This window comes from Coregonus lavaretus, assembly GCF_964263955.1.
Source record: "Coregonus lavaretus genome assembly, contig: HAP1_SCAFFOLD_4298, whole genome shotgun sequence".
NCBI classification, from domain to species: Eukaryota; Metazoa; Chordata; class Actinopteri; order Salmoniformes; family Salmonidae; genus Coregonus; species Coregonus lavaretus.
In genome coordinates, this window is record NW_028164120.1 from 162 (window position 1) to 16,230 (window position 16,069).

Genomic DNA, 16,069 nt, shown 5'->3' on the forward strand with positions numbered 1-16,069 from the left:
TGGAGAACACACACACACACACACAATAATGGTCCCGTGCCAAGGGTTCCAGACAGATGTGACCTTTCCCATTGACTCAGTACTAGAAGCATGCTCTGGATTTCCCAACCTGAGATTTAATTCCCCAAGGTGTACTCAGTCTTTGAACACACACACACACACACACACACACACAGTAAAGGTATGAGTGCCCTATGCCAAAAACATTCCTAATATGACTTCATTACCCGTCATTGGAGATGCAGTGAATGTATTTACTTAAGGACTGAAAGCTAATATCTGAGTCTGACCACTAGATGGCAGCATGTACCCATGTAATGCCAGGCCAGCCCTGTCCAGTCCATATAGTCCAGCCCTGTCCAGTCCATATAGTCCAGCCCTGTCCAGTCCATATAGTCCAGCCCTGTCCAGTCCATATAGTCCAGCCCTGTCCAGTCCATATAGGCCAGCCCTGTCCAGTCCATATAGTCCAGCCCTGTCCAGTCCATATAGTCCAGCCCTGTCCAGTCCATATAGTCCAGCCCTGTCCAGTCCATATAGTCCAGCCCTGTCCAGTCCATATAGTCCAGCCCTGTCCAGTCCATATAGTCCAGCCCTGTCCAGTCCATATAGTCCAGCCCTGTCCAGTCCATATAGTCCAGCCCTGTCCATATAGTCCAGCCCTGTCCAGTCCATATAGTCCAGCCCTGTCCAGTCCATATAGTCCAGCCCTGTCCAGTCCATATAGTCCAGCCCTGTCCAGTCCATATAGTCCAGCCCTGTCCAGTCCATATAGTCCAGCCCTGTCCAGTCCATATAGTCCAGCCCTGTCCAGTCCATATAGTCCAGCCCTGTCCAGTCCATATAGTCCAACCCTGTCCAGTCCATATAGTCCAGCCCTGTCCAGTCCATATAGTCCAGCCCTGTCCAGTCCATATAGTCCAACCCTGTCCAGTCCATATAGTCCAGCCCTGTCCAGTCCATATAGTCCAGCCCTGTCCAGTCCATATAGTCCAGCCCTGTCCAGTCCATATAGTCCAGCCCTGTCCAGTCCATATAGTCCAGCCCTGTCCAGTCCATATAGTCCAGCCCTGTCCAGTCCATATAGTCCAGCCCTGTCCAGTCCATATAGTCCAGCCCTGTCCAGTCCATATAGTCCAGCCCTGTCCAGTCCATATAGTCCAGCCCTGTCCAGTCCATATAGTCCAGCCCTGTCCAGTCCATATAGTCCAGCCCTGTCCAGTCCATATAGTCCAGCCCTGTCCAGTCCATATAGTCCAGCCCTGTCCAGTCCATATAGTCCAGTCCATATAGTCCAGCCCTGTCCAGTCCATATAGTCCAGCCCTGTCCAGTCCATATAGTCCAACCCTGTCCAGTCCATATAGTCCAGCCCTGTCCAGTCCATATAGTCCAGCCCTGTCCAGTCCATATAGTCCAGCCCTGTCCAGTCCATATAGTCCAGCCCTGTCCAGTCCATATAGTCCAGCCCTGTCCAGTCCATATAGTCCAGCCCTGTCCAGTCCATATAGTCCAGCCCTGTCCAGTCCATATAGTCCAGCCCTGTCCAGTCCATATAGTCCAGCCCTGTCCAGTCCATATAGTCCAGCCCTGTCCAGTCCATATAGTCCAGCCCTGTCCATATAGTCCAGCCCTGTCCAGTCCATATAGTCCAGCCCTGTCCAGTCCATATAGTCCAGCCCTGTCCAGTCCATATAGTCCAGCCCTGTCCAGTCCATATAGTCCAGCCCTGTCCAGTCCATATAGTCCAGCCCTGTCCAGTCCATATAGTCCAGCCCTGTCCAGTCCATATAGTCCAGCCCTGTCCAGTCCATATAGTCCAACCCTGTCCAGTCCATATAGTCCAGCCCTGTCCAGTCCATATAGTCCAGCCCTGTCCAGTCCATATAGTCCAACCCTGTCCAGTCCATATAGTCCAGCCCTGTCCAGTCCATATAGTCCAGCCCTGTCCAGTCCATATAGTCCAGCCCTGTCCAGTCCATATAGTCCAGCCCTGTCCAGTCCATATAGTCCAGCCCTGTCCAGTCCATATAGTCCAGCCCTGTCCAGTCCATATAGTCCAGCCCTGTCCAGTCCATATAGTCCAGCCCTGTCCAGTCCATATAGTCCAGCCCTGTCCAGTCCATATAGTCCAGCCCTGTCCAGTCCATATAGTCCAGCCCTGTCCAGTCCATATAGTCCAGCCCTGTCCAGTCCATATAGTCCAGCCCTGTCCAGTCCATATAGTCCAGTCCATATAGTCCAGCCCTGTCCAGTCCATATAGTCCAGCCCTGTCCAGTCCATATAGTCCAACCCTGTCCAGTCCATATAGTCCAGCCCTGTCCAGTCCATATAGTCCAGCCCTGTCCAGTCCATATAGTCCAGCCCTGTCCAGTCCATATAGTCCAGCCCTGTCCAGTCCATATAGTCCAGCCCTGTCCAGTCCATATAGTCCAGCCCTGTCCAGTCCATATAGTCCAGCCCTGTCCAGTCCATATAGTCCAGCCCCGTCCAGTCCATATAGTCCAGCCCCGTCCAGTCCATATAGTCCAGCCCCGTTCAGTCCATATAGTCCAGCCCTGTCCAGTCCATATAGTCCAGCCCTGTCCAGTCCATATAGTCCAGCCCTGTCCAGTCCATATAGTCCAGCCCTGTCCAGTCCATATAGTCCAGCCCTGTCCAGTCCATATAGTCCAGCCCTGTCCAGTCCATATAGTCCAGCCCTGTCCAGTCCATATAGTCCAGCTCTGTCCAGTCCATATAGTCCAGCCCTGTCCAGTCCATATAGTCCAGCCCTGTCCAGTCCATATAGTCCAGCCCTGTCCAGTCCATATAGTCCAGCCCTGTCCAGTCCATATAGTCCAGCCCTGTCCAGTCCATATAGTCCAGCCCTGTCCAGTCCATATAGTCCAGCCTGTCCAGTCCATATAGTCCAGCCCTGTCCAGTCCATATAGTCCAGCCCTGTCCAGTCCATATAGTCCAGCCCTGTCCAGTCCATATAGTCCAGCTCTGTCCAGTCCATATAGTCCAGCCCTGTCCAGTCCATATAGTCCAGCCCTGTCCAGTCCATATAGTCCAGCCCTGTCCAGTCCATATAGTCCAGCCCTGTCCAGTCCATATAGTCCAGCCCTGTCCAGTCCATATAGTCCAGCCCTGTCCAGTCCATATAGTCCAGCCCTGTCCAGTCCATATAGTCCAGCCCTGTCCAGTCCATATAGTCCAGCCCTGTCCAGTCCATATAGTCCAGCCCTGTCCAGTCCATATAGTCCAGCCCTGTCCAGTCCATATAGTCCAGCCCTGTCCAGTCCATATAGTCCAGCCCTGTCCAGTCCATATAGTCCAGCCCTGTCCAGTCCATATAGTCCAGCCCTGTCCAGTCCATATAGTCCAGCCCTGTCCAGTCCATATAGTCCAGCCCTGTCCAGTCCATATAGTCCAGCCCTGTCCAGTCCATATAGTCCAGCCCTGTCCAGTCCATATAGTCCAGCCCTGTCCAGTCCATATAGTCCAGCCCTGTCCAGTCCATATAGTCCAGCCCTGTCCAGTCCATATAGTCCAGCCCTGTCCAGTCCATATAGTCCAGCCCTGTCCAGTCCATATAGTCCAGCCCTGTCCAGTCCATATAGTCCAGCCCTGTCCAGTCCATATAGTCCAGCCCTTTGCAGCCCAGACTAGACCAGCCCAGTATAAGTGAGGGGAGAGGTAAGACTGTACTCACATTTTCTATGACAAACGTCCACTCCTTGTCTTCAAACTCTTCTGCGTGGGGGTCCTAGGAGAGAAAACAAATGAGACAGTGCCTTCAGAAAGTATTCAGACACCTTCCCCTTTTCCACATTTTGTTACCTTACAGCCTTATTCTAAAATTGATTAAATTGATTTTTTCCCCTCATCAATCCACACACAATACCCCATAATGACTAAGCGAAAACCGGTTTTTAGACATTTTTGCAATTGTATAAAAAAATTCAAACAGAAATACCTTATTTACATAAGTATTCAGACCCTTTGTTATGAGACTCGAAATTGAGCACAGGTGCATCCTGTTTCCATTGATCATCATTGAGATGCTTCTACAACTTGATTGGAGTCCACCTGTGGTAAATTCAATTGATTGGACATGATTTGGAAAGGCACACACCTGTCTATATAAGGTCACACAGTTGACAGTGCATGTCAGAGCAAAAACCAAGCAATGAGGTTGAAGGAATAGTCCATAGACCCCCGAGACAGGATTGTGTCGAGACACAGATCTGGGGAAGGGTACCAAAAAATGTCTGCAGCATTGGAGGTCCCCAAGAACACACTGGCCTCCATCATTCTTAAATGGAAGGAGTTTGGAACCACCAAGACTCTTCCTAGAGCTGGCCGGCCGGCCAGCCAAACTGAGCAATCGGGGGAGAAGGGCCTTGGTCAGGGAGGTGATCAAGAACCCGATGGTCACGCTGACAGAGCTCCAGAGTTCCTCTGTGGAGATGGGAGAACCTTCCAGAAGAAGAACCATCTCTGCAGCACTCCACCAAATCAGGCCTTTATGGTAAAGTGGCCAGATGGAAGCCACTCCTCAATAAAAGGCACATAACAGCCTGCTCGGAGTTTGCCAAAAGGCACCTAAAGGACTCTCAGACCAAGAGAAACAAGATTCTATGGTCTGATGAAACCAAGATTGAACTCTTTGGCCTGAATGTCAAGCGTCACGTCTGGAGGAAACCTGGCCCCATCCCTACGGTGAAGCATGGGACAAGTCTCTGAATGTCCTTGAGTGGCCCAGCCAGAGCCCGGACTTGAACCCGATCTAACATCTCTGGAGACCTGAAAATAGCTGTGCAGCACCGCTTCCCATCCAACCTGACAGAGCATGAGAGGATCTGCAGAGAAGAATGGGAGAAACTCCCCAAATACAGGTGTGCCAAGCTTGTAGCGTCATACCCAAGAAGAATCAAGGCTGTAATCTCTGCCAAAGGTGCTTCAACAAAGTACTTAGTAAAAGGTCTGAATACTTATGTAAATGTTATATTTCAGTTTTTTTATTGATACATTTGCAAACATTTCTGAAAACCTGTTTTTGCTTTGTCATTATGGGGTATTATGACTAGATTGATGAGGGGGGGAAATAATTTCATCCATTTTAGAATAAGGCTGTAATGTAACAAAATGTGTAAAAAGTCAAGGGGTCTGAATACTTTCCGAATCCACTGTAAGTATTGAACTTTAGAAACGTTCAATGTTGTATTGATCGGCTAGTTAACACAGAAATGTGGCAGTTTCCCAGACATAGAACAACCTAGTGCAGGACTAAAATGCATTCTCAATAGAGATCCAATGAAATACCTTTTTAGTCCAGGGCTAAGCTTAATATGCATAATAGATAGTTATCACTGGCTGGTGTAACGCTAACCATGTATCTGGGATAGTATGCATGCATCGCCTGCATGTATTTACATTGTGTGCTCATGCTTCAGGTGACAGAAATCTGAACTTACAACCAGTGTTTTGAAACGTCTTTAATAATACTTTCCTGTGGGTCTCAAAGACCCAGTTGCATAAGGACCCCACCACCCAGAAAACCAGTAGAGTTTATGTCCAAATGTCATTTGATTCAACATTCCTTGCTGAGGTCCTGAGAGAAAGTCATTACATTACATTCTCCCAGACAGTACATCGTTAGCATTAGCTACCTAGCTATCACCGGCTGGTCAATCAGGCTACTGGGAAACTGCCTAGCTATCACCGGCTGGTCTATCAGGCTATTGGGAAACTACCTAGCTATCACCGGCAGGTCAATCAGGCTACTGGGAAACTACCTAGCTATCACCGGCTGGTCAATCAGGCTACTGGGAAACTGCCTAGCTATCACCGGCTGGTCTATCAGGCTATTGGGAAACTACCTAGCTATCACCGGCAGGTCAAATCAGGCTACTGGGAAACTACCTAGCTATCACCGGCAGGTCAAATCAGGCTACTGGGAATCTACCTAGCTATCACCGGCTGTTCTATCAGGCTACTGGGAAACTACCTAGGTATCACCGGCAGGTCAAATCAGGCTACTGGGAAACTACCTAGCTATCACCGGCTGGTCAATCAGGCTACTGGGAAACTACCTAGCTATCACCGGCTGGTCTATCAGGCTACTGGGAAACTACCTAGCTATCACCGGCTGGTCTATCAAGCTACTGGGAAACTACCTAGCTATCACCGGCTGGTCTATCAGGCTACTGGGAAACTACCTAGCTATCACCGGCTGGTCTATCAAGCTACTGGGAAACCACCTAGCTATCACCGGCTGGTCTATCAGGCTACTGGGAAACTACCTAGCTATCACCGGCTGGTCTATCAGGCTACTGGGAAACTACCTAGCTATCACCGGCTGGTCTATCAGGCTACTGGGAAACTACCTAGCTATCACCGGCTGGTCTATCAAGCTACTGGGAAACTACCTAGCTATCACCGGCTGGTCTATCAGGCTACTGGGAAACTACCTAGCTATCACCGGCTGGTCTATCAGGCTATTGGGAAACTACCTAGCTATCACCGGCAGGTCAAATCAGGCTACTGGGAAACTACCTAGCTATCACCGGCAGGTCAAATCAGGCTACTGGGAATCTACCTAGCTATCACCGGCTGTTCTATCAGGCTACTGGGAAACTACCTAGGTATCACCGGCAGGTCAAATCAGGCTACTGGGAAACTACCTAGCTATCACCGGCTGGTCAATCAGGCTACTGGGAAACTACCTAGCTATCACCGGCTGGTCAATCAGGCTACTGGGAAACTACCTAGCCATCACCGGCTGTTCTATCAGGCTACTGGGAAACTACCTAGCTATCACCGGCAGGTCAAATCAGGCTACTGGGAAACTACCTAGCTATCACCGGCAGGTCAAATCAGGCTACTGGGAATCTACCTAGCTATCACCGGCAGGTCAAATCAGGCTACTGGGAAACTACCTAGCTATCACCGGCAGGTCTATCAGGCTACTGGGAAACTACCTAGCTATCACCGGCAGGTCTATCAAGCTACTGGGAAACTACCTAGCTATCACCGGCTGGTCTATCAGGCTACTGGGAAACTACCTAGCTATCACCGGCAGGTCTATCAGGCTACTGGGAAACTACCTAGCTATCACCGGCAGGTCTATCAGGCTACTGGGAAACTACCTAGCTATCACCGGCAGGTCTATCAGGCTACTGGGAAACTACCTAGCTATCACCGGCTGGTCTATCAGGCTACTGGGAAACCACCTAGCTATCACTGGCTGGTCTATTAAGCTACTGGGAAACCACCTAGCTATCACCGGCAGGTCAAATCAGGCTACTGGGAAACTACCTAGCTATCACCGGCTGGTCTATCAGGCTACTGGGAAACTACCTAGCTATCACCGGCTGGTCTATCAGGCTACTGGGAAACTACCTAGCTATCACCGGCTGGTCTATCAGGCTACTGGGAAACTACCTAGCTATCACCGGCTGGTTTATCAGGCTACTGGGAAAGTACCTAGCTATCACCGGCTGGTCTATCAGGCTACTGGGAAACTACCTAGCTATCACCGGCTGGTCTATCAAGCTACTGGGAAACTACCTAGGTATCACCGGCAGGTCAAATCAGGCTACTGGGAAACCATATGGGCCATTTCCAGGTCTATTAGCCATCCAGGCTGTCTGTCAGATGATGGTTTGGATGCTGATGTGAGATGACACTGAGTCATTCAGAACAGAAGGGCTCAGAGGGAGAGGACATACACCATTAGGCCTGTCCTCAAACTGATGGGACGGATGGGAGGATGGTATGGAAGGATGGTAGTGAGTTGGAGGAGAGTAAAGGGCAGTAATGGAAGCAATATGCACTCAGTCTGACTGGGCTGGCATTGGACCTTTTGAGGAAGTAGGCCTACTCCAGGAACATGCACGCAGGCAGGCACGCGCACAACATGGGGTTGAACTCTTTCAGTGTGACTGCTGGTTCTAATCCCCAAGCCGACTGGGGGAACATTCCCATATGTAACATGTATGCAGAATGACTGAGTGGCTTTGGATAAAACTCGGATAAATGGCATATATTATATGACATTATAAGGCGCTCTGGATAAGAGCGTCTGCTAAATGACTTAAATGTGAATGTAAAAATGATATAAGATATTCTGTACAGAACCTGAAAAGGTCTGTACTTTTCTATACCTCGCCACAGAACACAGTTGACTACTTCCTGTGTGAACAGGAAGGAGGGGCGGGTCCAGAATAAAGAGCGATGACATCATTAACTGTTTTACTGCCGCTATCCTAGAACCTCAGCCTGTAGAGCTCCGGGGTCATTTCCATAAAGCACCTCAGAGGAGGAGCGCTGATCTAGGATCAGGAGGACGTGGACAGGAGGGACGTGGACAGGAGGACGTGGACAGGAGGGACGTGGACAGGAGGGACGTGGACAGGAGGGACGTGGACAGGAGGGACGTGGACAGGAGGGACGTGGACAGGAGGGACGTGGACAGGAGGGACGTGGACAGGAGGGACGTGGACAGGAGGGACGTGGACAGGAGGGACGTGGACAGGAGGGACGTGGACAGGAGGGACGTGGACAGGAGGGACGTGGACAGGAGGGACGTGGACAGGAGGGACGTGGACAGGAGGGACGTGGACAGGAGGGACGTGGACAGGAGGGACGTGGACAGGAGGGACGTGGATCAGGAGGGACGTGGATCAGGAGGGACGTGGACAGGAGGGACGTGGACAGGAGAGACGTGGACAGGAGGGACGTGGACAGGAGGGACGTGGACAGGAGGGACGTGGACAGGAGGGACGTGGACAGGAGGGACGTGGACAGGAGGGACGTGGACAGGAGGGACCTGACCCTAAATCAGCAGTCCTACTATGGTTGGGCCGTATTTCGAAATAGATTTGAATATTTGTACGTTTTAAATAAATACCTGCAGTCAACTTGTGCATAATTTCACCTGTTTATAATTATGAAGTTTCCTGGTACTAGTTTCCCAAAACAGCAGTTTGAGCCGTGTATTTGTTTATAAAGAAGCACAATGAGCTAAACGGGAGGTTCCTGAGGTGAGCAAGTTACACCTGTATGAAATTCACTACTCATGTTTGCCAGATATATAATAACTATTAAGTGAACTATCTAAGATGTGCCAAATAAATTCTCTCCAGCTGAGTTTTGCTAACGCTAGCTAAGTGGCTAACGTTAGCTTGCAAGATGAAGCTTCTTGGTAACAACAGCAGAGACAATCCCCTCCTGGATTAAGATCCCTGCTATACAGAAGCATACCAGATGGACATCATGAAAATGATCGGAGGAAGTTCAGGAGCAAAAACAAACAAAATATAATTAGTGACTGTGTCCATAAAATGTATATAGTATGTATAAGCTGGAAGTAGAGGCCTAAGCATTGTTGTTCACTAGTTTACTCCAATTAGGGAAGGGATGGTGGGGTTGGAAAGTAATAAAGGGAAATATATTTTCTAAAGGATATGTATGTAGTGGAAGCTAGGTAAACGCGGGAAGAGCGCAAGCAAACATTTACTAAGACAGACAACCCAGCTCATAAAGTTATGCAAGTATCTCAAAATGCAGTTTGCAGCACGCACAAAACAAATAGCAGGGATCTTTTTTTTTTTCTTAGGGGGTAGATAAGCTTTAATATTGCAGATAGATTGTAACTTCCATCAATGTAATTGTTTGCATCTCTTCCATTCCCCGATATGTTTTTAGTATTTATTCTCTCGCATATATATATATATATATATATATACACTTGCATAACTTTATGAGCTGGGTTGTCTGTCTTAGTAAATGTTTGCTTGCGCTCTTCCCGCGTTTACCTAGCTTCCGCTATTGGGGATTCCTTATTCTGGTGAGTGACGTTTATGTTTTATTTTTATTTTTTATATATAGCGCCCCTTGTGTGCACTACCGGTAATAGCGTATTTCCTGGTACGGCACCCCAACTACTACTCTGAGACGCTTTATGAATACAGGCCCTGGCTACTATGTGTAGCTTTGACTTGTTACACAACCTCAGCCTACAGTTGTAACATATTAGATGTTTACCTTTGACTTGTTACACAACCTCAGCCTACAGTTGTAACAGATTAGATGTTTACCTTTGACTTGTTACACAACCTCAGCCTACAGTTGTAACAGATTAGATGTTTACCTTTGACTTGTTACACAACCTCAGCCTACAGTTGTAACAGATTAGATGTTTACCTTTGACTTGTTACACAACCTCAGCCTACAGTTGTAACAGATTAGATGTTTACCTTTGACTTGTTACACAACCTCAGCCTACAGTTGTAACAGATTAGATGTTTACCTTTGACTTGTTACACAACCTCAGCCTACAGTTGTAACAGATTAGATGTTTACCTTTGACTTGTTACACAACCTCAGCCTACAGTTGTAACAGATTAGATCAGGGGTGTCAAACGTCCGGCCCACGGGCCGGATCAGGCCCGCAAACGGGTTTAATCCGGCCCGCGAGATGATTTTGTAAAGTATAAAAATGAGCTGCAATTTTTCAATAAAAGAAACTGCTGTTCCAATTGCGTCCACTGGATGGCGCAATATTAATTGTGTTAAGCAAGCAAACTGTTTATACCGGGGCAGAGCAAATAGGTCAAGCAAGTGCAGCCAGTCCGGATGAGCTACTTTGTTTTGCCCGCGATATTTATTACGGCTTCTACTTTTAACATTATGTGCTTTGGCACCCTCATTGCCCCAATATGTCTCTGTCAAAAAAGAGAAAAGTGGACGCAGAGTGCAGAGTGTTCCAAGAAAAATTGTCATCCTTCTATTTATTCACGGAATTGAATGGGAAAGCTGTATGTTTGGTGTGTTCACAGCATGTTGCAGTGCTGAAAGAATATAACCTTCGTCGCCACTATGTGAGTCTTCATGCCGACAAATATGACAACTTTCAAGGACAGCGGAGAAAGGAGAAGGTGAATGAACTGTTGGCGGGTCTGAAGAAACAGCAGTCTGTTTACTCACAGCCGAGACATCAGTGACGCTGCAGTGAAAGCTAGCTACCTCATTGCTAATGAAATCGCAGTGGCTTCAAAACCATTTAGTGAGGGTGAATTTGTAAAAACATGCATGATGAAGGCAGCAGAGATTGTGTGCCCTGAAAAGCACCAGGCTTTTGCAAATATCAGCCTGACAAGAAACACAGTTGCAGACAGGATTTCCGATCTTTCAGTGGATTTGGACAGCCAGTGGAAGCAAAAAGTAAAGTAATTTATTGCGTTTTCGGTTGCAATTGATGAAAGCACGGACATTACAGATGTTGCACAACTGGCCATTTTCATCCGCGGAGTTGATGACACATTGACCGTCACCGAGGAGTTCATGGAGTTGGTGCCGATGACAGATACAACGACAGCAGCTGATATTTTCACTGCACTCGTCGGCGCGCTGGACAGGGTCGGAGTGGACTGGTCCCGCGCTGTCAGCCTGGCTACAGATGGTGCGCCCTCAATTATCGGGAAAAAAACAGGCGTTGTGACAAAGTTCAGAGAGAAAGTGCAATCTGCAAATGGAGGACGTGATTTTTGGACTTTTCACTGTATTTTGCACCAGGAGGCTTTGTGTTGCAAGTCATTAAAGATGGATAACGTCATGAAGGTGGTCATCCAAACTGTTAATTTCATCCGATCCAGAAGCCTGAATCACCGTCAGTTTGACAGCCTTCTCAGAGAGAAAGACCACATCTATGGCCTGCCATACCACACTGAGGTAAGATGGTTAAGCCGAGGTGCTGTGCTGAGGCGTTTCTTTGATTTACGAGAAGAAATTGAACAGTTCATGGAAGAAAAGGGCAAACCAGTGTTAGAATTTAATTCCGCAGAATGGATGCAGGACCTTGCATTTATGGTGGATGTTACAGAGCACCTGAATAACTTGAACAAACAGCTGCAAGGGCGCAACAAAGTTGCCACGCAGTATTATGACAGCATACATTCTTTCAAGTTGAAGCTGTCATTGTGGGAGATGCAACTCACTGGTGGTGATGCAGCTCACTTCCCCTGTCTGAAAAATGTGTGCGCGACCCAACATGTGGCAGACATGAAGCGGTTCAAAGATAAAATAACGGGACTGTTAAGGGAGTTTGAGCAACGCTTTCAGATTTTTGGTGAACTGGAGAAAGACTTCAAAGTTTTTTGTTCGCCATTCACCGTGAATCCCTCTGATCTGCCGTCAGCATCCAACTTGAAATAATAGACTTGCAGTGTGACTTGGATTTGAAGGGCAAATTTGCCGCAGCTGGCTTGGACACATTTTATCAGAATCTCTTGCCAGGTTACCCCAACTTGACAGCCCTCGCTGCAAAACTGTTGTGCATGTTTGGAACCACATATCTTTGTGAGCAAGTTCTCTGTAATGAGCATAAATAAAACAAAGCTGCGCTCAAGGCTCACGCACAAGCACTTGAATCACATCCTGAAGTTGGCTGCCACTCAGGATGTGACGCCTGATATTGATGCGCTGGTGAAAGCTAAAAGATGCCAGGTATCAGGAGTCAAATAAACTATGCAACCCCACTTAAAGTGCTGCATGAGACACCCTGATATAGTTCTGTGATCTGTGATATACTTCTGTGAATCACTGAGGCATTGTGTGTTTGTGTGTTGTTTGTCCTGAGAATTTCAAATAACTTGAGGTGTTTTATGATTAATAGTGATGTTGTGCTTTTGGACACACTGTCCTCAGGCTCCAGCTTTATGTTTATATGTTTTTATGTTGATGTGCTATTGTTTTTAATTGATTGTATTTTATTTGTATATTTAACCTATTCTTGACTATGTGGTTCTTGCACTTGATTGGGGAACAGGATTTCATTATTTGTATCTACATTTCTGCCTGAGAAATGACACCCTGATATAGTTCTGTGATCTGTGAAACAGTTATGTGAATCACTGAGGCATTGTGTGTTTGTGTGTTCTTTTTCTTTAGAATTTTCAAATAAACTTCAGGTGTTTTATGATTAATAGTGATGTTGTGCTTGTACTATTTTGGACACACTGTCCTCAGGCTCCAGCTTTATGTTTTATGTTGATAGTATTAAAACAAAGAAAACAATCTGAAGTTGTTGTTTTTAAGTTATATATACCATGATTTTACCGGTCCGGCCCACTTGGGAATAGATTTTCCTCCATGTGGCCCCTGAGCTAAAATGAGTTTGACACCCCTGGATTAGATGTTTACCTTTGACTTGTTACACAACCTCAGCCTACAGTTGTAACAGATTAGATGTGTACCTTTGACTTGTTACACAACCTCAGCCTACAGTTGTAACAGATTAGATGTTTACCTTTGACTTGTTACACAACCTCAGCCTACAGTTGTGACAGATTAGATGTGTACCTTTGACTTGTTACACAACCTCAGCCTACAGTTGTAACAGATTAGATGTTTACCTTTGACTTGTTACACAACCTCAGCCTACAGTTGTAACAGATTAGATGTGTACCTGTTTGCTTCTACACCAGCTAGCCTGTCAGCAAGAAATCAGCATGTTGAAATACCAGTCTCTCTCACACACACACAGAAAACCTACCTTGAAGAGTGTGACAGTGATTTCTATGTTTTCTGGTACAGGCCAAACCACCACTCCTCGGTAGGGGTTCTTGATGCCTGGCTGCCAACTGTGAGCCTGGGGAGAGATTGAGAGAGTTTATTTATTTTCCCTTTTGTACTTTAACTATTTGCACATAGCCATAATATGTTGTGAGTGTAATGTTTACTGTTAATTTCTGATTGTTTATTTAACTTTTGTTTATTATCTATGTTTCCCATGCCAATAAAGCAATTTGAATTGATTTGAGAGAGGAAGAGAGAGACACAGAGAGACAGAGAGACACAGAGACACACAGAGTGACAGAGACACACAGAGTGACAGAGACACACAGAGTGACAGAGAGACACAGAGTGACAGAGAAACACAGAGTGACAGAGAAACACAGAGTGACAGAAACACAGAGGGAGACAGACACACAGAGACAGAGGGAGACAGACACACAGAGACAGAGAGAGAGACAGACACACAGAGACAGAGGGAGACAGACACACAGAGACAGAGGGAGACAGACACACAGAGACAGAGGGAGACAGACACACAGAGACAGAGGGAGACAGACACACAGAGACAGAGGGAGACAGACACACAGAGACAGAGGGAGAGACAGACACACAGAGACAGAGGGAGACAGACACACAGAGACAGGGGGAGAGACAGACACACAGAGACAGAGGGAGACAGACACACAGAGACAGAGGGAGACAGACACACAGAGACAGAGGGAGAGACAGACACACAGAGACAGAGAGAGAGACAGACACACAGAGACAGAGGGAGACAGACACACAGAGACAGAGGGAGACAGACACACAGAGACAGAGGGAGACAGACACACAGAGACAGAGGGAGACAGACACACAGAGACAGAGGGAGACAGACACACAGAGACAGAGGGAGACAGACACACAGAGACAGAGGGAGAGACAGACACACAGAGACAGAGGGAGACAGACACACAGAGACAGGGGGAGAGACAGACACACAGAGACAGAGGGAGACAGACACACAGAGACAGAGGGAGACAGACACACAGAGACAGAGAGAGAGACAGACACACAGAGACAGAGGGAGACAGACACACAGAGACAGAGGGAGACAGACACACAGAGACAGAGAGAGAGACAGACACACAGAGACAGAGGGAGACAGACACACAGAGACAGAGGGAGACAGACACACAGAGACAGAGAGAGAGACAGACACACAGAGACAGAGAGAGAGACAGACACACAGAGACAGAGGGAGACAGACACACAGAGACAGAGGGAGACAGACACACAGAGACAGAGGGAGACAGACACACAGAGACAGAGAGAGAGACAGACACACAGAGACAGAGGGAGACAGACACACAGAGACAGAGGGAGACAGACACACAGAGACAGAGGGAGAGACAGACACACAGAGACAGAGGGAGACAGACACACAGAGACAGGGGGAGACAGACACACAGAGACAGAGGGAGACAGACACACAGAGACAGGGGGAGAGACAGACACACAGAGACAGAGGGAGACAGACACACAGAGACAGAGAGAGAGACAGAGAACACAATAAATACACTTTAAATCACTAAATATAACATGATGAAGGGTAAAGCCCCTTACCCAAATGGCTGCCAAGGTGCAGACCAACGAATAATAAACTCTGAACAAATACTGTAGAAGGTTGTACACTATATCTCTCCCCAGGGATTTAGCCTGCCTTCTGCCTCCTACTTCCTACTTCCAGCTAAACAGCCTGAAGTGCTACCAAGACACAGAGCTAACAGGACACACACCTTGGAGGACTTCCGTCGGCTCCTGCGCGTCCACACCACTACCAGCTTGTCTGGCTGCCTGGAAAAGAACAGAGGAAGGAGGATGGATGAGGAGAGGACAGTCTGGAGATGATCATATCACAGACCGGCCATTTAATAAGGGAAAGGTTTGACCTGTGTGCCCTCTAGCCATGTCTTTCCATGATTCATTCAATCAATCAAATCTATTTTATAAAGCCATTTTTACATCAGCAGTTGTCACAAGGTGCTTTACAGTAACCCGGCCTAGAGCCTCATTTCCTAATGCGCTGTGTGGTACTATGTCCCCCTATAACTACAGCAGTACCCAGCCCATTCAGGTGGCTCAGTGGGTAGGAGCGAGGTGCTGGCACACTCAAGGTTGTGGGTTCAAATCCCGCCTAGGCATTGAGTTTCTGTGTCCAAGAGAAATGTCACGAACGCTGTATGAACTAGCGTGTCCACGTTCCACAAAGAAACACACTCCCCTGAATACATCCCAGCACAGTACAACAGAGACCCATGTCCGATACAACACACAGAGAATGATGACCCCTGACCTAGTCTCTGTGGACTGATGCAGTCCAGTATAAATGAATGATGTCCCCTGACCTAGTCAATGTGGACTGATGCAGACCAGTATAAATGAATGATGACCCCTGACCTAGTCAATGTGGACTGATGCAGACCAGTATAAATGAATGATGACCCCTGACCTAGTCTCTCTG

The 16,069-nt window shown here is 47.6% G+C and overlaps 1 protein-coding gene across 1 annotated transcript in view; it reads right to left on the reverse strand.

The window, feature by feature from the left end:
• Positions 1-3,697: 3,697 nt before the first annotated feature.
• Positions 3,698-16,069, reverse strand: part of LOC311117438 (EH domain-binding protein 1-like) — a gene marked incomplete at its 3' end in the record, with an annotated part of 39,588 nt that continues 27,216 nt past the window's right edge. The window contains exons 3-5 of the mRNA XM_084192370.1: positions 15,345-15,402; positions 13,544-13,639; positions 3,698-3,751 (exon numbers count right to left, since the gene is read on the reverse strand). Of these exons, the coding sequence (XP_084048496.1) occupies positions 3,698-3,751; positions 13,544-13,639; positions 15,345-15,402 (208 nt within the window). The remainder of the gene's footprint in view (positions 3,752-13,543; positions 13,640-15,344; positions 15,403-16,069) is intronic.